The sequence below is a fragment of the Rattus norvegicus genome, chromosome X (genome assembly GCF_036323735.1).
Source record: "Rattus norvegicus strain BN/NHsdMcwi chromosome X, GRCr8, whole genome shotgun sequence".
Lineage (NCBI taxonomy): Eukaryota > Metazoa > Chordata > Mammalia > Rodentia > Muridae > Rattus > Rattus norvegicus.
In genome coordinates, this window is record NC_086039.1 from 4,061,552 (window position 1) to 4,086,180 (window position 24,629).

At 45.3% G+C, this 24,629-nt stretch overlaps 1 protein-coding gene across 4 annotated transcripts; it reads right to left on the bottom strand.

Moving 5' to 3' along the window:
* Positions 1-664: 664 nt before the first annotated feature.
* Uba1 (ubiquitin-like modifier activating enzyme 1) lies at positions 665-22,641 on the bottom strand. Of its 4 annotated transcripts, none has more exons than XM_006256612.5 (27): positions 22,495-22,610; positions 21,671-21,769; positions 14,485-14,601; positions 14,284-14,342; positions 14,030-14,198; positions 13,808-13,942; positions 12,690-12,796; positions 12,361-12,451; positions 12,122-12,254; positions 11,532-11,629; positions 11,151-11,297; positions 10,847-11,023; positions 10,646-10,750; positions 10,479-10,559; positions 10,216-10,371; positions 7,616-7,781; positions 7,181-7,377; positions 5,030-5,094; positions 4,598-4,793; positions 3,911-3,985; positions 3,600-3,789; positions 2,457-2,545; positions 2,136-2,228; positions 1,822-2,013; positions 1,356-1,457; positions 1,160-1,260; positions 665-996 (listed from the first exon to the last, which is right to left on the bottom strand). In XM_006256612.5, the coding sequence occupies exons 3-27, from the start codon at positions 14,599-14,601 to the stop codon at positions 861-863; spliced, it is 3,177 nt and encodes a 1,058-aa protein (XP_006256674.1). In that variant the 5' UTR covers positions 21,671-21,769; positions 22,495-22,610; the 3' UTR covers positions 665-860. The 4 variants fall into 4 exon arrangements, with proteins under 4 accessions (XP_006256674.1, XP_063136075.1, XP_006256675.2 ...); XM_063280005.1 differs by lacking the exon at positions 22,495-22,610 and adding an exon at positions 22,396-22,485; XM_006256613.4 differs by lacking the exon at positions 21,671-21,769 and having other exon boundaries at positions 22,495-22,641.
* Between the last annotated feature and the right edge of the window lie 1,988 nt (positions 22,642-24,629).

Below are 24,629 nucleotides of genomic sequence, written 5' to 3' on the forward strand. Positions count from 1 at the left end.
CTTAGTCAAGTATGTCCAAAAGACTACAGTTGTGCCTCATGACACTGGTATTCCTTAGACTGTTTGTTCAAGACTCCTCAGCATGGACTTCAAATAACTGTATAGGCAATCCTGGTGCTATGGGGAACTATGACTTGTAACAGTCAACTCAACCATGTGGTGGCACATGGCTTTAGTCCCAGCACTTGGGAGGCAGAGGCAGGCAGATCTCTGTGAGTTTGAGGCCAGCCTGGTCTACAGAGTGAGCACCAGGACAGCCAGTGCTATACAGAGACTGTCTTAAAAGAGCAAAAGGATAGCCTTTCCAGAGTCTTGGGCTGGAAAGAATCTGCCCAAGGAAGAATGCCCAAAACATGCTAATTTAGCCCTTGCAGCCTGATCACCATTAAGTGTGTTCTTCATAGCAGATGAAGGCAGCTAGTGATCACCATGATCTCCATGAAGGCAGAGTCTGAATGTAGTTCAAGTCACTTAAAATCATATGGACCCAGATACTGGTTTGGTAACTGCACTGGTATCTCATGTCTGTTATGTAAGAGTTATCAACTCCCATTTTTCTCTTCCCAGAAATCTTATAGCTAGAGTAGCCCATTGGGGTTCTTATTTGAACCAGAGAACTCCAGAGATATTCCTTCCTTCCCTGGAGACAGCCAAGATGGCTATATCTGGGTTATCTTTTTTTTATTGGGATTTAGGTTCCAAACAAGGTACAAAGCAGTGGTGAGAGGATCTTGAGGTTGCTGGGTGATAAGGGAAGTCCAGGCTTGGCTAGATGGACCACTGCCTGAGGCCAAATGGAAACCAGGACTGGAAAGGATCTGGGGGGTAGGGGGACTAGGGCTTAGGGGAATTCATGGAGATCAGCGAATTGTATATCGTACATAGGGGACCTCGACGTCCTCGCCACTTTCATCGTTGCAGCACAGCTCAAGCACCAGTGCACGCACATGGCGGCCCAGCTTTCTCTTTGACACTCGGCTCACAATCTCTGTCATCCTAGGGAAAGGGGTGAGGGTTAAGGGAAGTGAGCCAGGAAGACAATAGAGGAAGGGGAGGTAGGTGAGGGCAGGAGAGGAAAAGCTTCAAAAGCTGAGAGGCTCCCCACCCAACACAAGGAACACAGGGCCTTTCCCAGCCTGCCTGGCAGTAGGCTACTCACGGCTGATCCAACCGTTCCTTGAGCTTAGCAGCTGGCATGAAGAAAGAATAGAGCATGGACACACCCTGGGACAGCATGGTGATCTCTAATTTGTGCTCCGTCTGGAAGATAGGAGGGGAAACAGCAGTGTTATGAGGACTAAAATGTTATCTATACAGCTTGTCCTCCAGGTGTAGGGAAAGGAGAAAGGACATACCTTAAAGTAATCAAGGAACTGCTTGAGAGTCATCTCCTCACCATTAGGCTGTAGCCCTTGTACTTCAAAGCGATCCCACAATGTCCACTCTTGATTATAGTACTGCAATAAGAAAGAGAATAGGATGTGGGCCATTACAGAAGTCCCTGCCCTCCCTGCCCTTATTAATGCAAATCCAATTAAGTCAGATCATAACCTTTTGTTCAAAGCTTTCTCAGGGCTCCCATGTCACTCTGAGTAAACACTGAACCTTTACAATGACAGGTCCTATGCTATAAGGAGAACCCTAGTCTTATCTTTTACCCACTATCTTCTCAATCACTCTTATTTCCTTAGTACTCTTGCAAAAAAGATGCAGGCATATTTCGATTGGAACTCTGACAGAATGATCAGGTCTAATGCAAACCAAAGCAAGTTTTATTGAGATATACTTTATTACAGGTCCATCTTGTATGTGGGCACTTACCTGGTGACGAGGCGCAGCAAGAGGTTCCGAAAACCCAAAGAAGGGCAGGGCCAAATTCAGGAAACCATTTTTGTAGGAATCAAGTTGTTGGTGCCCCTGAACTACCTTGTAGAGTTCCAGACACACAAGGCCAACCACAGCAGCTGTGGTTGTGGCGATAGCTGGGATGATCTTCCCTGCGATCAGCTTGCTCTGAGAAATAGACCAAGGAAGATGCTATAATTTATAAGAGACTGAAGGTCTACAGAAGAGGATGGGGTATATGGAACTCAAGCCCGAGAGTAGATAGAACATCAGGCTTAAAGTCTCCTGACCTTGTGCCGGTCTGCAGGGGAAATATCATAGTTTTCGGCCCGAAGATTAGATGCAGCCACAATGAAATCCATGTGGAAATTGCTGTCATCGTCCTGAATAAGAGGAGATCAGATAAGTTTTTCTGGACTCTTGGGACATAAGTATCCTCCAATGCCAATTACTTACTGGTCTGTCCCAGATCAGAAGTAAAGCTATGTCCACGATCTATCTAATCACTGTAAAGGCTTGAACTGGCTCCACAGTCCTAGATCCCCATTCTTTACAACCCTGTCTGTGTTTAGCTCACCCCAACTATCCTAACCAGGGCCCCTTCCAAACACCTTTTCAAAATCAATGGGGTACATCTTAAATCCAGGTAACTTGTCTGGGCTCGGCAGTGTGGCTTTGAGCTCCTCGAGACGGCTGTCATCTGCACAAAGAGGAAAACACAGCCCTTCAGATACAAAGAGTGAGGTAGAAAGCCTAGGGGAGGGCAAAGGGTTAGTCAGATACAGATACAGATACAGATACAGATACAGATACAGATACAGATACAGGTACAGATACAGGTACAGATACAGATACAGATACAGATACAGAGAGATATCCTAGAGTCAAGGGTCAAATGGGAAAGGCAGAGCAAACCTAGAAAAAGCAGGCTATCAAGATCTGGAGAGACACTAGAAGCAGAAACTTGAAGAGGAAGTAGAGTGATCAGATGGATGGGGTAACAGTCAGTCTTGGGGAGATAATGTATATGAGATACTGAAGACATGGTGGGGATATAGGAAAGTATATAAGTATGAATATACACGAAGGATCTGAGGGGAGATGGAGAAGATATGATTTGAGACAAGATGGAGAATGAGATAGGGAGGAGGAAACGTGCCAGAAGAAAGTTAGAAGGAACCTGTGGAGGAGGTGAGAAAGAAAAGACTAAAGGAAATATACAGAGAGGAACATGAAAGGCAAGTTTTTCAGAAAAAAGATGGGGGTGGGGAAGAGGGGAGGCCAATACAGGGGTTACAGAGCTACATACACTTTACAGATCTCCAAAAGGGAAGGTAGGGTGATTCAATTATGATGGGCTTCATTAGAGTAAACAAGTATACAGAGAATCGGGGGGAGAGATGTATGGAAAGACATGGGACAACTAGAACAAGACAAAGTGGGCAAGAATAAAGGAGGAGAGCCCTGCTGGAGATCATTGCCCCTAGATGAATAGACTGAGGAGAAGCAGAGAAAACAATAAAACCAAGGCAAATATGTACCAAGCAAGAAGAGCAAAGTTTGTTTTCCTGGTAAAAAGGGAAGGAGGGAGGGAGGGGAGGAGGGAGGGAAAGAAGGAGGGACTGAGATTCTCTTCATTTCAGAGGGAGGGAGATGCAAAGGAAGGTGAGGTCACAAAGCTATTAATATAAGACTAATGAAGCTAAGGACAGATACGGGAAGTGACTTCTGACCAAATGGCCAAACACCCTCACCAACAGAGGCATTGGCGCTCTGCAACTCCTGGTCAGAAACATGGATCTTGACACCAGACTTGGGGGTGAACTCTGGAACTTGTACTGACTGTAGGAGTGAGGCCACAGCAGCTCGGTCTTGGGAGCCAGTCAACCCATAGGTCTGGGCAAAAAGGTTGGCAGCAGCCATCACATAATCCAGATGCAATGTCTAGGCAAAGGCAGGGCATGGTAGGGTTAACACATCTGCCCTTAGACAGGAAGCCACCACCTCCTTCCCACCTACCCATCCTTTCTATATGACCCCAGGAAAATCCAATAAGAAGACTTACATTGTTAACATCAAAAGTAAGTGGGTGTGGACATCGTTTGGGTCCAGACCAGAAAGGGGCCCCTGAGCTGGTGAGCTAAAACAAAGAAAGAGTTTCAGGAGCAAGATCTGACAATCCTAGATGCACCCCAACTCACTACCCTTGGCTGGGTCCTGAAGAGGGCTGGAGTCAATCATCTAAGACCTACACTGCAAGGTCCTGGCTGAAAAAACCATCAATTCTTAGACATTTGCTTTACTTACTGGTCTGTACTAGATTGCCAGGTATGTACTTAGTATTAATAAATACCAACGAATGTGGATTCACAGAAGGCCCTGTGGAACATCTAACTGTTCCTCGTTCAAGCTAAAGAAAGGTACAGAGAAATGACTTGCCAAGTTTAGAGAAAACTGGGATTTGAATAAATGCTGACTCCTTTGCTCTCATGTCAAGGATCTCTGCCTCGAGGTTCACTACAACCCTGATAAAAATCAGGTCAGACATAGCCTACAGCACAGTGACCAGGAACAGCAAGAGAACCGGTTCTCTTGCTTCAAGGAATGAGGAACGAAACAAAAAGTTTTTATTTTTCTGACATCTCCTGCCTCAGATACCAGCCATATCTAGACTAGTAACTGGGAGAAGCTACTTAAGAGTCTGCAGCAAACTGGTTGCAAGGAAACTCATGCTGCCAAACAGACATGTTACCTGGTCGGGAGGAAAGTTGTGCAGCAGCTGCCGTATGTTGTTACAGTACTGGGTGTGCCAGTGGTGGCAGGCCCAGGTCACACAGTCGCCCCAAGTCTGTGGTCGCTGCAGCACCAGGCTGCGCTGCACAGCCTCCAGCACCTCCAATGGCTGGGTACCCGCCAGCCGCAATGTCCGCTCCACAAATTTGGAGTCTCTGTTAGGGAGCAGAGGGGGCCAAGGGGCAAGATTATATAGTGGCCACTGAACCAGGCTCCAGGGCAATCCCACTTTCTCCACAGAAAGCTCCTCATCTTGATTCCATAACAGCTTGAACACTGAACATTTAGCATCCTTTGAAAAGTGTACACCTAGCATTGAGGGGTAACAGCTGAAGAAAGCAGAGAATGTCTTTGGTGGCAGGCAAGAGGGTGGGGTGTGGAAGTTACTCACGTGAGGTACTGATTAACATTTTCTGCTGGCTGCTTGAAAAGGCCTTCAAATTCATCCCGGGCCCACTGCAGGCAGAGCAGATGGATTTTATGGAATGATGGACAAAATAAGCTTCTACAGGCTTGTGAAAGTCATTATGGATAATGCAAGTAGGAAACACCCAGCTACTTTGGGAAAGCAGAAGCTCCCAATCTTTCCTATTTCCTAATGAACCTGACCTGGGAAATAACTTTACAATGTATGTATGGAGAAAAATTCATTAAGGCCTGTACATGTGTACTATGCCTTAATAAAAAAAAATGTGTATCGGCTATGTGTATTTTGCAACTTAAAAACAGGATTGCTGCAAGTTCAATGCTGGATACAACTGCACCCCTGACTCAACAAAAAAGGTAGAGAAGTATTTGCCTAAACCCTAGGTTCAGTCTTTAGTGCCAAAATACAAACAAGCAATCGAACAAAAATAGATCCAATCCAATAATAAATCCTATCTAAGTCTCTAGGAACGTCTCAGGAAATAAGACATGGCTCTAGCCTCTTCCCTATGTATGCTTAAAATGGTGCCACTTAAAACAGCCCAGTGAGAGGACAAATGTTAAGGCACAAATAAGTTCAAGGTTACACATGCCCCAGTGAGACTGGTGGGCACACAAAATTGACACAGGTACTTTGGACTAGCAGGATCAGAAGGGGGCATGTGATAGATAGGATTGGTCTTTTTCCACCCCTCTATTCCTACTATTCATCCTGAACGTGTTGGACTCCAGCACTAAACTTAAGAATTCTTCTGAGAGGGGTTGGGGATTTAGCTCAGTGGTACAGCGCTTGCCTAGGAAGCACAAGGCCCTGGGTTCAGTCCCCAGCTCTGAAAAAAAAGAACCAAAAAAAAAAAAAAAGAATTCTTCTGAGAAAACTACTATCCTTGTGGCCTAGGTACTTATCACATAGATATGGTAAATTCATAACATTTTAGCTTCATGATATGCAGCACTGTTCCATGTGTATCATATATAGAATATCATTGTGACATGCTAGCATCAAATTTGTTTTGCAGGATAGATGGGGAAACCTAAATATCATGTGCTAGAGACAAATAACTAGGAGAGGGAAAGAACTATTTTGTTTAGCATGAAAATAGTGCTTTGGAGCCATGCACGGTAGCTAGCACATCCCAGTACTCCAGAAATGAACTCAGAAGGATCAGTTCAAGGTCAACCTCACCTACACAGCAAGTATTAAGTCTAAAAGTATGGAATAGGTTATTTTTTTACAAAGATTTTTATATATACATGCTATGTTTATAGGTGCCCACAGAGGTCAGAAAAAGGTATTGGATCCCCTGAAACTGCAATTATAGACAGTTGTGAGCTACCACATAGGTGTTAGAAAATGAACCTGAATCTTCCATAAGAATAGCAAGTGCTCTCTAACCACCAAACCATCTCTTCAGCCCCACTTTAAAAATTATGTGTATGGGTATTCTGCATGTATGTTAGTGCTTCACATGCATGAAGTACCCATGCAGGGCAATGGATCCCTTGGAGCTGGAGGGAACACCACTGTCGTTGTGAATGGCCATGTGGGTGCTCGGAATCTCAGGTCTTCTGGAAAAGCAGCCATTGCTCTTAACTGCTGAGCTACCTCTAAGTTGTTATGGATGGTTTTACTTATATCTAATGAGTAGAAGTCAAAAATCCACCTGCCTCTGCCACTTCAGTGCTGAGATTAAAGGTATATGCTAACCCTACCCAGCATGTCAATATAAGAAACATGGCAAAACACTGTTAAACTCAGATAAGGAATGATATTTCAGCATTCACCAATCTTTCCTTTGTTTTTATTTGTTTTTCTCAGATAAGGTCTTATTTTGTAGTCCAAGTGGCCTTGACCTCATAGCAATCCTCTTGCCTTAGCCTTTCAACTACTGATGAGCCAAGATATTTTTACCTCTCTACATAATTGGGAAAAAAACCCTCAAAAGTAGGAATCACAAGAAGAGTAAGTCTTTTCAGAAATGCTAAACTTTCCAGGTGGAAAGAAAGGTGCTAAAAGAAAACACATTTTATGCTTAGGCCTGTAAATAAATACCAGGAAGCCAAAGGCTTGGTAAACTCAGTCTGCCCTCTTTCCTTTCCCCTAAGCACCACTCACCTGTAGAGTGTGTTCGATGGCATTGGGAAAGTTTTTCAGGGTACAAATGGGGATGGATTTCTCTGGTGGGTCCTGGCTAGAGCTGTATGATTCTGTCAGGAAGGGGATCACCACCTGCACATTGCCCTTTGTGCCCAGTGTGCCAGACTCTAGCAGTGGCTTCCGATAGTACACACAGCGGCGATCCATGTACATCCCTGTATGATGGGGTTGGGGACAAGGATGTGAGAGTCTTGAGACAAGGAAAGGCATATTGGGAAAGAACAAGAAAACCCAAATTCGGGGCTGGGGATTTAGCTCAGTGGTAGAGCGCTTACCTAGGAAGCGCAAGACCCTGGGTTCGGTCCCCAGCTCCGGAAAAAAAGAACCAAAAAAAAAAAAAAAAAAAAACCCAAATTCTCACTCTTGCCTTCTTTACCAGCCTTCAGAACTTACGGGCATCTACATTGTCCAGTGCATTGGCCACACCATCCAAATTTTGGAAAAAATCATCATCATAGATGCGCTCCGTGTCAGGGCCTACACGGTTCTGGTGGCTTGTCACCTGGATGTAAGGATTCATCTGTCGCACAGCTGCAGCGGCCGTGTCAGACTTTAACTTCTGTGAAATGAGGAGATGCATTTGAGGGTAGAACGTGGATGTATTCACTCAACATCAAAGAGAACTGTCCCCCTGAGCATTCATCTAATGCTAGAAGAACCAGGCCCTGAGTTCAGGAGGCTCCCTGGCTTAGCAAAATATTCTAAATAATGCTACATGGCCAGGGCTGAAATGGAAAAGATGGTGACAATGAGATGGAAAAGAAAGCAGAAGACAGGACAGTATTGTGGACAATGGACTAGCCACCTGGTTTTTAGCCTACTGTTCTTTTAGAGAGTAGCACTGCAAGTTAGATTTCCCCAAACAGAATCAGATGGTTCAACAACAAATAAGTGTAAGTGTTATGAAAGCAAAGTCAGGTCATATCCCTCCTATGCTTAGAACCTTTCCCTGGCTCTTATCCCCACTTAGGGTAAAGTGAACTGCTGCCCAGGACTTCTCAGAGTGGAAATGATACCTTCCTTAAGGAGCAGAATGAAATCAGCAAACTACCCCACTCCCAAGGGCAACTTACTCCTTTACCCTTTGCCAAGTGCCAACATTGACCCTGTATGTTACTGTTATATTTTATCTATACGGTTTCTTCATTGTTTTGAGACAGGTTCTATCTATGTAGCTCTGTCATGGAAATTACTATGTAGACCAGATTGGCCTCAAACTCTGCCTGCCTCTGCCTCCTGGGTGTATCAATAATGTATCTGGGGCTGGAGAGAGGGCTCAGCGGTTAAGAGCACCCGGTTACTCTTCCAGAGGTCCTGAGTTCAATTCCCAGCAACCACATGGTGACTCACCATCTGTAAAGAGATCCGATGTCCTCTTCTGGTGTATCTGAAGACAGTTACAGTGTACTTATATATAATAAATGAATAAATCTTAAAAAAAATAATGTATCTGTCCTTATTTTTTACCTTCCTCGGTTAGAACCTTTTTTCGTTTTCATTTTTATTTTTTGAGACAGGGTTTCCTTGTAGACCTGGCTGTCCTTGAACTCAGATCTATTTGCCTCTCAAGCACTGAAAAGAAAGATATGAACCCTGTCTTGCCTTATTTTATTCTTTATTATAGCTCAAGGATCTAAAACCCTAACTCCTAAAGTTACTATTCAGTGAGTAACAAATACTGGCTTACAGAAAGCCTCATATGGTACCGCAGCTTCAAACTCAAGAGTCACTTGGCTGACTACAATGTCATCCTTCAGAGGCCTGTTTCTAAAAGTGGCCCTGGGCTGGAGTCTAGGAACTTAGATTTTAGGGAAAGTCCTCATCACTACCCCACCTAATACTAATGGCTCAGTGTGCTAGAACTGTTTGTGTGAACAGTGTAGTTTGTTTAAGCACCTTCTTTCCCTCTAGATTCAGGAATTCTGACACACAACCAAATCCCAGTAAATGTCCTAGTTACAGATGAACAGGCTTCTCTAGCTAGAAACTTTTCAGGAGAATTATTATATTTGTTACCGGGTAAATCCACCTTCTGCAACCCCACTGGGAGATAACTCTTAAAATACTTGCTGCTGACTTCGTTCCTCCCTTGTTGATTGTGCTGTGTTCCTTTTCTGCAATAAATCACCCACTAGTCCTCCTAGGCAGTCACCGAGTTTGGGGATATTTTTGGAAACCCACAAGACAACTGTCCCAAAGCAGCAGTGATAAGGGCTAGACCGATGGCTCAGCAGTTAAGAGCACTTGTTGGTATTCCAGAGGACTTGTTGGTCTTCCAGAGGACTAAGTTTTGGTTCTCAGCACATCTGGTGGCTCACAACCCACTTATAACCCCAGAATTACAATTCCAGAGGACCCAACATACTCTTCCAGTCTCTACAGGCACTAGGCATATACACAGTAGACATACATACATGTAGGCCCTCATATATACATGAGTGCTGGGGTTAAAGATGTGCCACAGTTGTTGAGGGACCTGCATGAAGACCAAGCTGCACTGCTGTTGCATATGTCGGGGGAGGGTGGACTATGATTGAGATGTAAAGTGAATAAATAAATTAATGGGGAAAAAAGATGTACAATAAATGAAATGAAAAGGCAGCTCAGTGGCAGTCGTTATAGCTAGCTATGCAGCATGCTAGATAGCTCTAGATTCACCCCCCAGTACTGAAAAAGAAAAAGAAATAAACCGACTTGACGGTTGTTCAGAAAAAGAGATGAAGGGTTGGGGATTTAGCTCAGTGGTAGAGCGCTTGCCTAGGAAGCACAAGGCCCTGGGTTCGGTCCCCAGCTCCGAAAAAAAGAACCAAAAAAAAAGAAAAAGAGATGAAAAGACCTGATTCAAGGTAGAGCTGAATGAATGACAGAACAGAGGATGAGAAGGGCCCAAGGAAAGATAAGTATATCTCTACTAGAAATACCATAGATATAGGTAAGAAAAAGATAGGAAAACAAGAGGTCAGAGAGCCATCTCCTACTCCCATCCTTCTCACCGTGACATCCCAGGGCCGGAAAAGAAACTGTCGGTTCAGATTCGATTTCTCAATGGTGTCCATGTCTGTGACCACGACCTCTCCACCCTCTCCACAGCCTAACCCAATCATGGCAAAGTTCTTGAGCAATTCACAGCCAATGGCCCCTGCACCCACCTAAGAAACGACCAAGAAGAGATACAATAGCAAGTCAGATGATCCCAGAAGGGGTGGCCAGAGATCAAGGGAGGTGACCACGCAGGGTGTCCAAGGAGACCACTCACCAGGAAGTACTTTTGCTTGCCCAGCTTCTCTTGAAGGTCTGAGCCAAATACAGCTACCTGCCCATCATAACGGTTCTGACGCTGAGGAATATGAAGTGAGATGGGTCAGAGAGAAGCTTCCCAAGAAACACCCCCAATAATGCCTTCCCTCCAGCCCATTCACATACTGGGAGGCACTTGTCCTCTGTCAGAGCCTCTTTGTCCTCTGGGAGACATTCAAGAGCATCAAAGTACAACCACTGCATGATGGGCATAAACTTTCCAGAACAGGCCTAGTGAAGGAGAAGGAAAGAGGAAGTGGCCAGTGTTAATCAGGCCCTTACACATTTGGATAGCAAGTAATAAAGGCAAGACAAAACCCCACTTACCTTCATGACTTCCTGGGCAGCGAGGCCCCCAATGAAAGCATTTATAGGTGCCAGGTCCCCAGCAGCAACATAAGCTAGCTTCCGAATAAGGTCTTCATCCACGTTGTCCTGTTGTACTGCAGGTGGGGACCGAGCATTCACAGCCTGAGCTAGGGTCACCAGTTCTGTTGCATCTTCCTGGTAGGGCAAAGGAAACAAGTAAGGATTTCCCAGGCTACTATCAAGGGATGGACAGGTAACAAGCACAGGTATGGGTAGGTCGTTAGCACCAAGGACTTCTATCCTAGCTGGCCCAACTACCTACCTCATTTCGTGGTCGAGGTGGTCGGTTGTGCTGAGCACAGAATTGGTGCAGAGCTTGAAAGCCAATGTGCAGTTGGGCAGGGCGAGAATACTTGGCAAAGTCAGTCATCACAAAGTCAGGCTCTGCCAGTGATGCTGGCAAGGATTTCTGTGGGAAGGCAGCATATAAAAAGAGAAGAAATGAATAGTAAATTTAGAACTGTATGAGGCACACACCTCTGGCAAAATATTTATACTACATTTCATAACAGTAGCAATGAAAATAATTTTATGGTTGGGGTCACCACAATACAAGGAATTGTATGTATTAAAGGGTCACAGCATTAGGAAGGTTGAGAACTACTCACTGTTCTAGAACCACCTGCCATGAACCAATACTCACAAAGCTAATCTTTTTAGGTACTTTGACCTGGCTGACGATGCCTCCACGGATGTAGTCAGAGAAGTTGGAGGTGTCACAGATACTAAAAGTATAAGGACCTAGATAGAGTAGATAGGGAAGCTTGTCAATCTTGCATGCCCTCTTAAATTTACAAAACTCAAGAGACAAGGAAAAAAATATGCCTGACCCAATGTAGACACCAGGTACTTTTTGAACCACAATCCCCACTGGGGATAGGAAACTATCTCCCCTCTGCTTCAGAGCTAGTTCAGACACCATGAAACTCTCTTGTCATTGGTCCCAGGTCTACACTAATGTCAGGTGATCACTGACATGATCAGATCTTTTGATCTGCCCTGTTTGTTCAAAACACAAGAAGCTCCTTCTCCTCAACTCAGACCCTGGGGGCCCATGCTCATTAACAATTCAAACATAGTTGGCCCTTCTTCCCCATGTCCATTGGCTCTTGTGGGATCCTGGATTCTCTGATCCACTTCAGGCACTCAAGATATAGTGCCCATCACTCTGAACTCCTTTCTTTTAACTCTCCTAGCCAGTTCCCCTATGATACCCCCATGGTCCCAGCTCACCCAGCACTTTGATCTCTATGGGCTGACATCCATTGAGTTGGACCATGCCCTGTACTTCTGAGAATGAGACGAAGTCACCAGTCTCAAAGCCATGTCGGGCCTCATCAAGGCAGGTAACCACACCGGGGTTGTCCTGGTTGAAAAGGAGTGAGCCTCAGAGGCAAGTCAAGGTACAAGAGTACAGAGAAGGTTGCTGTTGCCTAGCTGTTTGCCAAGACCCCTGGGGCTGATTTCCTTACCTTGGTGACCATTGAAACCATAGCACTGAGTGGCTGCTCCCCATTGGAATCTGTGAGAACCATTTCCTCTCCAAAATCACAGAAAAGTTGCCTATAGAAAGGGACAAGAGGACTGATGTCTGAGGCCCACACAAGGCCCAAGGCATCTTTCAAGGTACATTGGATGTGTGCTGAACCAACTTGGTACATAACAGGGGATACAACAGCACTAATGTCATGCAGGGAGAGATGAAGATACACAATATGAAATGTAGGTTGTAGAAGAGGGATAAGGGTCTTGGCCAAGGAAAGGACGTGGGGAAAAAAAGGCATGCAGAAGTGGTACTCACCCAAATAGGCCTCTTGTATCTGCCACCACTAGCTTGATGCCACGGCTATGACAGAACTCACCCACTCGAAGCTGTTCTTCCAGGGGGCTGTTGGTAAGGACCACCACCTGTGGAGAAATAGAGTTCATGTCAAGAGGCCAGAACTAGGAGGAAGGGGAGAAAAAAGAATAGCAGAGACTAGTGCAAAGAGGTTGAGGCAGTCCTGAAGACAGTTATCCTCCTGGTCCTCCAGACCTCTCTCTTAAAGACTTTCTGGGGATCAGATTCAATGAGAAGAAAACACAGCAGACAGAAAACGAAAGCTTAGAACACGTTGGGCCAGGTAGAATGGTACTACTGGGCACAGACTGCAGCTGACTCATTTGTTTGCTAACTGCCTACAACCATGCCCTGCCCTGTGAGACACAGGCAGGAAGAAACTGAAGTCAAAGTCTGAGCTCACTCTTTTTTTTTTTTTTTTTTTTTTGGTTCTTTTTTTTTTTTGGAGCTGGGGACCGAACCCAGGGCCTTGCACTTCTTAGGCAAGCGCTCTACCACTGAGCTAAATCCCCAACCCCTGAGCTCACTCTTATAATACCTACCTGTTGATGGGTCTCAAGATGGTGCCTACTCCATCACAATTTTAAAACTGCTCTCTCTACCTTCTCCAAGAATATCTATTTCTGTCCACCAGGATGAGCTCCTACTACTATGTTTGATTGTTGTTGCTACAGTACCTTAGCCCTTGGGGACCTTAGCCCCTGAGGCAGCTCTCATAGCCTAGGCTTTTTAACTAGTAAATGCCTGTGCCATCCTTCCTGTGACCACACTGCTATTTTCCATGCTTATTCCTCATAGGAACTCCATGAAGTCGGTTCTGCTGCCATTCCTATTGTGAAATGGAAAGAGCAAGGCCCAGGATCTAAGTGACCTGCCTAAAGTTACACTCATAGCAGGACACTGTCTCCACCTTTTCCCCAAAGGCAGGCTCAAGGTCTCATCTTTTGTGCATCTTCTCTGCTCTCATGCATACTGCTCGATGCCCAAGACAACTCATTAACTAGTGAATAGTGCCAACAATACAAAACACGAGTTCTTTCTATGAAAATCAAGCAGGAGGCTGAGCAATCACCAAGTACCTGGAAACCACTAAGGAAGTCTTCAACAAGAGGCCCAGTGTAGGCAGTAACAGGTACATAGCTGTTGAGTTCAGCAAGTCGGGGCTGGGATACCTCAGCTCGATTTTTACCAATGTCCTCCTCCCGAAGGTAAAACTGTAAGAGACAGGTGGGTGGGAGGATTAGGCTGTGGCACAAAGAAGTAGGTATCTCAGCAGGGAAAAGGATGTTGGGAAGAGATACCTGGGAGGAGAGATCAGCCCACTGTGTAGTGCCTTGGTCATGTAGGGTGACAGCCTTGACCCCACCAAGGATGATGTTCTTAGCAATCTCGACACCTAAGCCCCGCAAGCCTGAGACGAGGACACTGGATGTCTGGAGCATTTTCATTGCCTCATGGCCCAAAACGTACCTGTCAAGTTAGAGGGTACTCCAGGTTATGGTCCAGCCCACCTTCCCCATCAAGTTCTTTCAGTGCCCCTTCCTGCCTGACTTACAGCTGCCGGGAGTAAAGGCTCTCGTCTATGTCTGCTTCACTGCCGTTCTTCGCCATTCCCTGGAAATAGAGAGCAAGAATGGGTTCAGGACAATATGCATGAGTGGGGTGTGGGGTGTGGGGTGTGGGCAAATGGAGAATAATATAAAAGACTCCCTTTCCTACCACCATACCTGCCAGTCTGCAGGGAGAAGATACTCACGTTGGTTGGCACTGAAGACACTTCGGACAGCACTGACTGTGCAGAGGAGCAGTTAGAACCTGGCTTTGGATCAGGCCCGGACACGCGACGTTTCTTGGACAGCGGCGAGCTGGACATCTAAGGAAGAAAGACAGGATAGAGGTAAGCCTAGGATATATGGGTATTTTTCTGGTTTGTTTGTTTGTTTGTTTTAAATACAGGGTCTCACCATGTAGCCTTGATTGGCCTTGAACTATTTTTCTACGTATTACTGGTAAAAGTGGGGGAAGATTTAAGCATTAGCAAATCTACATTAGGAAAGAAACTGGCACAGAGAGATGAAGTGGCTTATCCAGGATCACACTGCTGTGAGACTTAAGATCTGAACCAAGGTGGTTTAGCTTGTAAATCCACACAGCTGACTGCTAAGTCATTTTATCTTTCCCTAGCTCAGCATAAGGGAAAGGTGCCAATCCTATGGAGTAAAAGGAAGATCATTCTGGGATGATTGGATGTGAACTCAGGAAATACTCAGCTTTCAAATCTTGTCCCTGATAGGTATCATGTAGAGCTGTCCCCTCACTTTGTAAAATGGGTAATGATATAGCTCTATGGGTTGCTGAAATGAGAAAAAGATACAGACCACAGGGCCTAGGAGGGCTCAAGGCAGAGCTTTACAAAGTCCAAACCTTTCTTCCAGTTTTAGGAATAGACAATAACCCAGGCCAATAAAGCAGGTTGCATGAAGAGAGAAAATACACACTTCTAAAGCCTCTTCAGCATGTTAAGTCCGTTCCTTCAATAGGTTAGCAGTAATAATAATGACTGTTTCCTAGGAGTCTTCTCTGTGTCAGAGGCCACACTAAGCACTTTACTAGCCTTGTCTCTGTCTGTCCTCAGGGCAACCCTGTGGGAATTGAACTATTACTCAGCTCACATGAAAGGAACAACTTCATTCGGGGATGTTTGGTGACTTGACCAAAGTTCCCACCGAAGAGTGGTTGAACTGGGATCAGACCAGATCCAATGACTCTGAAGTCCAAGCCACTTCTCAGAGCTAGCAAATTTCATGCTCTCAATTGTCCTGATCCTACAAGGCAGGATTTAAAGTCCCTGTTGAACAAATGAGAAAACTGAACTCATATGATCAAGTGACATACTAGATCCCAGAGAAGGCAGATAACAATACAGCCTGCTGTTGGAAGTGAAGTCTAATGGTGGTAGATTCAGATAAATAGAAGATAGGACCTAGAATCTCTTTGTAGGCCCAGTAGCTTTTCAACATACCAAGCCTTTGCTTATACCCTGAGTTTTCTGTTCATACAACTCTTACAGTGAAGCCTTTTCTGACCCCAAAGACCACCAACATACCTAAGATTCCATCTTGGCACTGTCACATTCTAATATGAACACAATGACAAGCGCTCCTCACTATCTACCCTATCAGTCACAAGAGAAAGGGCTTTGTGTAATGCCAACAATGCCCGTGAACTATACAAGCCCACTCTCTTACCATAAATAGAAAGTGAAAGCTTGGAGAACTCTCACTTCCCCTGGCTCATGTCATTTGTCCAGTTTGTATGGCTCTCCTAGATGAGTAGTGTCAGAATTTGGCTTTGGGTCCAGCTCAGACTGCTCAGAGATGGGAGGTAAAGGAAGGGAGAAGAGGGGAAGTAGGAGGCTGCCTAGGGTTGAAGTCTGCTGGTGAAGTTGCTGGAAATGCTTAGATCTAACTTGGGTAGGAAGAGAATTGATAAACTGGGATGGAGACAGAGGTAATTCCTATTTTGCATTTACTGGCAGTGACTTGGCATGCAGATCTTATTTCCTCTAAGCCCATTTTCTCCAAAAAAATGGAGAGATAAGGAACTGTCCTCCTGATGAAGCTAAAGAGGCTATCTGTGGTCAAAATTCAAGGACCTGAGGAGAGAGGCTCCTCCCAAGGCACCCACAAGGGCCTCCATTACTTAGTTATCTCCTTTCCCTTGTCATTGGGTGGTTTGTTCCAGGCATATTCTTTCTCTACTCCCCACATCAGACAAAATCCAGAGCAGAGAGCTCTTTATCAGACCTTAACCTTTCCACCCCCACCCAGTGCTGGCAGCAAGGCTCTAAGTAAGCAGGTTTGGGATCACTGTTCAAAAGTAGACTTCAAAGCCAGGTGTGGCAGTACAAGCCCACAACCACAACACTTAGGAGGCAGAGCCAGGAAGACTCTTAAGTCTGAGGCCAGTCTGAATTATGCAGTGAGACTCTATTTCAAAAAAGAATATAGGAAGGGAGATTTCAAATGTCAGGTTTTGGAAAGCCCCTTTATCAAGGCAAGCAGAAGAATTTGGGACAGAGATTCTGGGACAAGAGCTAGAGATTCCCCTACTCCCATCCAAAAATAAAACCAAAAAGCAAAATACAAAAAAACCCCAACAATAAAAAACAAAATAAAACCAATCTCCATTCATTCTCTCTCAACATGTGCTCAGCCTTCTTTGTTAGAATTTATTTTCTAAAACCTACTTGGCAAAGCTGAAATTAAAGCATTTCAAACTTATCTGGGGTCTCCAAACTGATGACTGAAGCCTGAGAATATTCTAGAGCAAGACTGAGCAGGGGAATCTGGGTAGGCTTAGGAAGCAGAGCCAGCTGACAGATATTGTACAGGGGAAGATGCTGAGGCTTGTCAAGCTTCCTGAGAGATTTTAAATGAGAAGTCTTGAGGAGTGTAAGAAAGGCATCAGAGGAAGTGACTGAGCTCAAAGAGCTGTGAAGGAGATAATAAAAGACGCCTTATAAATGGTGGGGGTGTTGGACAGAGGTATTAAAGACTCAAACCTGGATTTCTAGAAAGAGGTGAGAGAATGTAGACCCTGAGACTACTACAGGAAGATTCTGGGGCTGACAGGCTTAGATTCTAGTGACAGAAACCCTTCAACCAAAAGTAGTGGGAATGCACAGAAAAATGACTTTGATGTTGACACTGTAGTGACAAGAAGCTACGAGATTAAGTGCTAAGAGGCTAAGAGAGGTCTCTGAGGGCAGACTCTTGGAGAGGGATTTCTAATGGAGCAACAAAGGCCTTGTGTGGATCTAAACAGGTACCACAGCTGCTGATAGGGTGAAGGGAAGATGAATTTCAGACAGTTCAAGCCTTAAAAAGGTTACAAAGAGCTAATCATGGTGGTATACACCTTTGAGTCCAGCACTAGTGAGGCAGACAGAGGCAGTGAAACTCTGTAATAATGATGATAATAGGTTACCAAGCAAATATTGGCTAGATCTCCAAATAGAGTTAGGTTTCTCTAATCAATTCTGTGACTCCATAGTAAATAGATACTGAGGTTTTCTACTCCTGTGGAAGATAAATGGGCCTGCTGGGGAGAAGGGGAGTGAAGTCAAAAGCAAATGCTAAGAGTCTCTGAATACTAGGAACCTTTAAAAAGAATGAGGGTAGATTCTGAGGCCTGTTGGTAGATTAAGGGATTTATAAAAAGAGAAACTAGAATGCTGGTCTGCCTTTGAAGGCAAAATTTGGGTCTAGGATGAGACCATCTGGCAGATGGGGCTACAAATAAAGAGTCTGAAAGAGTAGATGGTGGCAAGAGATCACTAATGGAGAACTATGTCCAAACAGGTCCTCCCCCGTGTCTAGTCCCCTGAGAGAAGAAAGGAAATATACTGGAGGTTAAGAATGGCTGATGGAGAAGACGATGCTTTGAGAACAATGAGAGCATGAAAAAGGGGGGAGTCCCTAAAAGCAGGGAGAGTCTCTAAAGGTAGATGCTGAAAAGAGTCTAAGAATGCCAGGCGTCCATGTTGGAGGATGCTATGTCAAAGTGGTATTCGGATATCTCAAATGTAGGAATGGGTTTCCCGCGGAAAGGCCAGGCACAGAGCTTTTCACCGGGTTTAATCCAGATGGCAGCTCTAAGGACAGATAGTATCCTGAGAGGGGGAGGGGGAAACTCTGGATGAAAATGCTAGGCAAGGCTCTTCTTTCGGAGATGAAGGCCACACGGACCTTTCCTGAAGTCTGGCCCCTCTTAAGCCATGAGGGCAAATACTGAAGGGCTAGGAAGAGTCTCAAGGGAGATTTCGGGGCAGGTCTTCAAATAGCACACAAGTATGGACGGCTTTCCTGAGCAGCGACGCCGAATTCCGGTGCCTTTATGGGAGACTGTGCTCGGAGTTCTGATAGGAAATGCATGGCTCAGGATTGGATCAAGATATCTTGTTATAGTGCTACACCCGAAGCCTCCAGAAGCAGAGATAAGGGTATGATGTCAAGGTCAGATTTCGGAGCCCAAGGGAATAGGGTGGTCCTAGACAAAAATGATCCATCCCGCCCCAGGATTTGCACACCCCCACACCCACTTGTCTAGTGATTCCTAATACCCAGGTCACCGCAGTGCACTCAGACATCGGGCTGGCAAAGAACCAGCAGGGACCCTCCCATACCTCCCTGAGCCCTTGCGCTTCGAGCCAGGTGCAGAGAAAAGCTATTACCAATGCCGGTTCCCCGGGTCGTGCCGCCGCCAACTCCTCAAGGAGCCGAAGTCAAGCTCGGCCGCCACCCTCCTCTTTCTCCTTCTCCTCCCTGCCGCCTGGGCCAGCTAGGATCACTGTCGCCTTCTCCTCCCCCGACCGCGGTGGTTGTGGTCTTCCTTGACACCCTCCTTCACCCCAGCAGCCGACACAAGATGGCGGCGGCAGAGCCCAAGGCCGGAACAAAACCCTGAGCCCCACCCCCAGAAACCCGGATGCAAGAGGACCGCGCCCACTCATGAATCATGTATTTTCCCTGCCCAGGTTGGGACTTCTTTAACTAGAAGGAAAACAGCTCCACCAAGTGGCTGTGGAGGCAGTAACTAGAAAAACAGGTAGAGCATGAGGCCATGCCCCATGAAATAGGAATAAAGAATTACTACAGCTAAGCTGTCAAAGAAATCAAGGAAGGACCTCAAAGCCATTCTTCCTAATCGTGAATTATGAAGCAAGGTGATGGGTTTACTAAGACTAGGCAACCAGAAAGAAGATGTTAAAGCATGCCAACCACACCCAATGCTCATGAATAATGAATGATCTTGCAGCTGCGGGAATCAAGGAGACCAAAGCTACATCTTATTCATGAATAATGCACGAGACTCAGTGGGATAGAACAAAAGAAGCAAGCCTGCCTTATTGCTCCATCTAATACCCAGTAAGCAAGAAACAGGGTCACTGCAGGAAAAAAAAGCACTCCTCTGCCTCCTAAATACTAAAGGAAGCTGCTGGAGCCAGCTCAATGTGAAAACAGAGAGGTCAAGAAAGGTTATACCTACTGGGTGTGGTGGTATACACCTTTAATCCCAGCAGTCAGGGCAGAAGCAGGAGGATCTCTGAGTTTGGGGCCTGTCTGGTCTACAGAGGGAGTTCCAGGACAACCAGAGCTACCCAGTCTCGAGGTGGTGGAGGTGGGTGGGGACACAAAAAGAAAGGTAGTGCACAGGCTGTGCTTACATGCATGGTGCCACAGGACTTTTCTCTCAGCACTGGGAAAGTGGAGGCAGAAGGCTCATTAGTTTGAGGTTAACAGGAAACCCTGTCTCAAAAAAAAAAAAGTACCAATCCCATCCAGTTCATGAATTATTCATGAGGCTTGATGGGCAGCTTCCCATCCAAGGTGGCCCTACCCAACAAGCGGAAATTATGAGACAATAGTCAAGGCATTTGTCATAAGGATATAAAGGATAACCCTGCAAAGCCAGAGTGAGCACAGTCCTTGACCACTTGGGGGCTTATCTTGTCTTAGCTAAATACAGACTCACTACATGCCTTTGAAGGCAATGATAGTAATGAAACTAATCCACCTCGGTTGGAGGTGTAGACTACGGATAAAGCACTTCAACACCCTCGGTTCAATCCATAGTATCATAAAAAACAAACAAACAAAAAAACCACAGCAATCCCCACCTCAAAAAAACCCAACCAAGACTGATGAAATGTGTTATGAGAATGAATACAGAAGGGCCCTAGAGCAGTGCTGCCACAAGGCCCTGTTACAATGTTCAAATATATGCAACTAAAGGTAATATTTGCATTAATCTAAAATTACTTAAGTTTGAGGGTATATCCAGCTATTACAGAACTTATCAACTTGATTGTTTCCAGATCAGAAAATGAGATTTGAGAACAAGAACTTACCTTGTGATTGAGTAAATGTGTAGAAAGGGTTTAGAAATAGTGCCTGGCACATAGTACTGTATAATTAGCCTGAGCGGTAGCAGCACTATTTTCTTAAAAGACGGGGTTTGTTGGTGTGCGCTAGCACAGCTCCTGTAATCCCACAGTACTTGGCAGGCTGATGCAAAAGGAGCACTAGTACCTGGCAAGTCTGAGGGAAAACAGACCCTAGAGAAAGAGACAGAAGTAGACACACACAGAGCGGGAAGAAAGAACAGAGAGAAGAGGGAAAAGGAAAAAAGAGAAAGAGGGAGAAAGGTTGGAGACCATGCTGGTTTCAAACTTCCCTATTCAAGAGATCCTTATGCCTCACTCAGTGTCAACTACTCCTAACTTCACACAGTACTTGGCAGACTGAGGCGGGCAGATCCCTAATTCTCTGCAAGCCTTGGGAAACATAGCGGCAGACTGGTGGTTGAGGGAGAGGGAGAAGGGAGAAGGGAGAGGAGGCAGGGAGGAGAAGGGACAAGAGTCATGGAGCTCGCTCGAATTCAGTAATGGCATCATTAAATTGGCTTGGGGGCGGGGAACATTATCCAACTCTGAAACCTGACAGATCAGATTTGAATCCTAGTTCAGCCATTCACTGTTTGGCTTTAGGACAAATTACTTACCTGTCCTGTATCTCAGATTCCTCATCTATGAAGTAGGATGAAACCTACTTTTGAGAAGTTGTGAAGATAAAATGGATTAATAAAAGTAACTAAATGGGTGTAAATTATTTTTATCTGCATACCCACTTTTCGGGCTGCTGAAAAGACTTGCCAAAGACGGGACTTGAGTCCAGAGTCTCGGGTTAGTAATCAACAATTTCTGAAACAAGGCATGAACAATACCTGCAGCATCATCTCTGGCATTATCTAATAGACGCCAGGTTTAAATGCTGGAACCTGTGAGGGAAAGCTAACTGCTGATCCAGGCCACGCCCCTCTTAAATTATGCATAGCACCCGTAGAAAAGCTTTTTATAAAACCCTCCGGGCGCTACTCACCTTCACAGATTATTGTATAGGTTATCAATAAACTCTAGATTGTGAGGCAGACTTCGGGATACCCCGTCAACACGCCCCTTCCGCACGCTGATCCGCCCCCTAGAGAGTAATTCATAAGCTGACACTTCTAGCACTTCTAGTGGACCAGATGCGAAAGAGGCTTCACACCGTAGCCCCACCCCTCAAAAATGAATAAAGCAGCAGCCAAGGACCGCTCAGTGGCCCAGTAGCCCAACGTCCGCTTGGAAGACCCTGGCAGACAGTCTCTCCCGGCCTCCGTTAAGAGGCTCCTCTCCAAGCGTCTGGGCCCCTGAAGTGTCCGGGTTTCACAGCCCAGGGTAAACCAGCTGCGCAGACCTCATCACCTAGTCAGAGGTCATAAAGGCCACCGATACCTCCACAGTGCCACGTCGGTGCTGAACGTTCCCACTGTCACCCGGTCTGGTCCCAAGACAAGCCCTCCCCAATTCCAGCCTTGACTTTAGTAACTTCAAACTTTTCTCCCTTGGAAAGCCTGAGAATTTTGCCCGCCAACAGAGTACTAATACACAGACCCCGAGCCTCCCCCAAGCGCCCCCTAAGCCCTGCTTCCAAGGGGTATAAATCTGCGTCTGAGAACTACCTCATAAAACAGACTCGTAAATGCCACCCGAGTCCCCAAGCACCGCTTCCTAAGGGTCTCCTCAAAAGTAGACACCCACTGAATGCCACCCGGGCCCCACAACCTCCAAACATGCCCATTAGGGATCCCTGGAGTTGGAATTAAGGAAGCACCCTCTTCCAAATGCTGCCCAGGGGCTTGGGGGCAATGTGCTCCCGCTCACCCCCAGTGCTGGGCGGAAGCCTCGCCTTCCTTCTGGAGACAAGCCGAAGCCACAGGGCAACGGAAGAGCAAACCACCTCGGTCGTGCAAAAAGAACCAGAGTTTGCGCGGAGCTCGGAAGCGCGGGGGCCTTAGAGGGCCGGGTCTGGGGTGTACCATACATACCTGAATAGAGGGGAGTTTATCCCTACTTCTGTGCTTCTGGCAAAGGTTTCAGGACCAAATATCCCCTACAGGTTGTGGTACGACCCTAACGCGCGATGCATGCTGGGAGTGGTAGTCCTGCCCCGCTAATGCCTGGTGCACGTGGTGGGCATCAGCCCCTAGAATATGGGAAAATGTAAGCCTAGGTTTATTTCCTATAACTGTGTGCTCTGTGAAGGTGGGAAAAGAGAACGAAATATGATAGTGCCTCCAGATTAGAAGATACATCCAACCTAAGCGCGGGAAGGCTGGGACTCCGGTGGCCAAAAGCATTCATTCATTTTTTTTTCACATTTGTGGAGCTCAAGATGTGGGCTAGGGGGGTTGGGGATTTAGCTCAGTGGTAGAGCGCTTGCCTAGCAAGCGCCTGGGCTCGGTCCCCAGCTCTGGAAAAAAAAAAGATGTGGGCTAGTTGCGGGCACTTCTTCCTTGCCCTCATGGAACAATATTCTATCGTGAGAAACAGCCCGTAAACATAACAAATAAGAACAAACAATAGCCTCACATATACACATGCATTATAATAAGTCTGTGACCACATAAGTGACCATGTATGAACATAAATACGTGTGCATGTATCAAACAGGAACTCTTTATGCAACTTAAGCTGGCAGAACGTGCTGTACAGCCCAGGCTGATCATGGACATGTGATTCTCCTTCTTTCACCAAGTGCCGAGATTATTTACAGACATGTACTACCATGCCCAGCTGCAAATGTTAATATGTAAATTATTTACATCTGTTTGAATCAAATGTATCTTATATTTAATGCATTGTATATATAACCATATGACTGACTGAACATTGTATATCCAGCTATTGTATATATTGTATAATATATAGCTAATGAATCTAACAAACTGTACATCCCTTAACAATAGTGCAGTAGTGATAGTTTCTAAGAAATGTCTTGCATGAATTATATAAAACTAAATGGCACAACCTTTCTCATCTAAGTTGCATGGTTTAGCCCAAGATTCCCAGGCTACAAATACACACACACACACACACACACACACACACACACACACACACACACACAAAATGGACTAGTGGTATTTTTTGCATCAAAGCATAGTAAAACTACAGCAAAAAATGCTAGAAAATATTGGATGTGCTTGGTGGTGAAATGCTTGTGTAGAATGTGCAAACCCTAGATTTGATCCTTGACACTTCAGAATAGTAGTAGTAGTAGTAGTAGTAGTAGTAGTAGTAGTAGTAGTTAGTAGTAGTAGTAGTAATGTGAAGCAAAATGCTGGATAACAGGAAATTTTCAATTTCATTTTAATTTTTTGGGAATAGACAAATATACTTTTTGTTCATACAGCATTGTACATGATAGTTGCTAAATGCTATGGAGAAAAATAGATCATAATAAAATGAATTTGTTAGGATAGGTTGCAGTTTTGCACAGTGGTGATGTGTAAGCAAAGGTATTTAACGTAAAATGCTTCTATCACCTCAGATTCGGTATTTCAAATATTGCCAATGACCTTCACATTTCCTCATTGAAAGATTTTTTTTTTAAAGATTCACTCATTTTATATATGTGAAAACACTGTAGCTGTCTTCAGACACAGCAGAAGAGGGTGCCAGATCCCATTACAGATGGTCGTGAGCCGTCATGTGGTTGCTGGGAATTGAACTCAGGACCTCTGGAAGAGCAGTCAGTGCTCTTAACCACTGAGCCACCTCTCCAGGCCGAAAGATTTCTTGAACACCTATTTAATACAGAATTCTGGGAACACAAGAAAGATTCCATCCTTGCAGTAGTCAAGAACATTCTTTCCAAAGATATTTTCCCCTTATTCATCTCTTGCATATGAACAGAAGAAAGGTGTTGTGTAGAGAGAATATTGGGAGCAAAAAGCCTTAAGAAAAAGGCATATATGAAAAAGAACACAATGGTTTGTAGAGTTGGAGAGGAAGAA

Bases quoted from the DNA above. Each gene is read 5' to 3' on its own strand.
- Uba1 (XM_006256613.4), bottom strand. From the start codon at position 14,601: ATGTCCAGCTCGCCGCTGTCCAAGAAACGTCGCGTGTCCGGGCCTGAT. The intron at 7,378-7,615 runs GTAAGTTCTGAA...CCCATCATACAG, and splicing joins ACTGGACAATGTAGATGCCC to GGATGTACATGGATCGCCGC. The intron at 3,986-4,597 runs GTAACATGTCTG...TCTTTGTTTTAG, and splicing joins ACAACTTTCCTCCCGACCAG to CTCACCAGCTCAGGGGCCCC.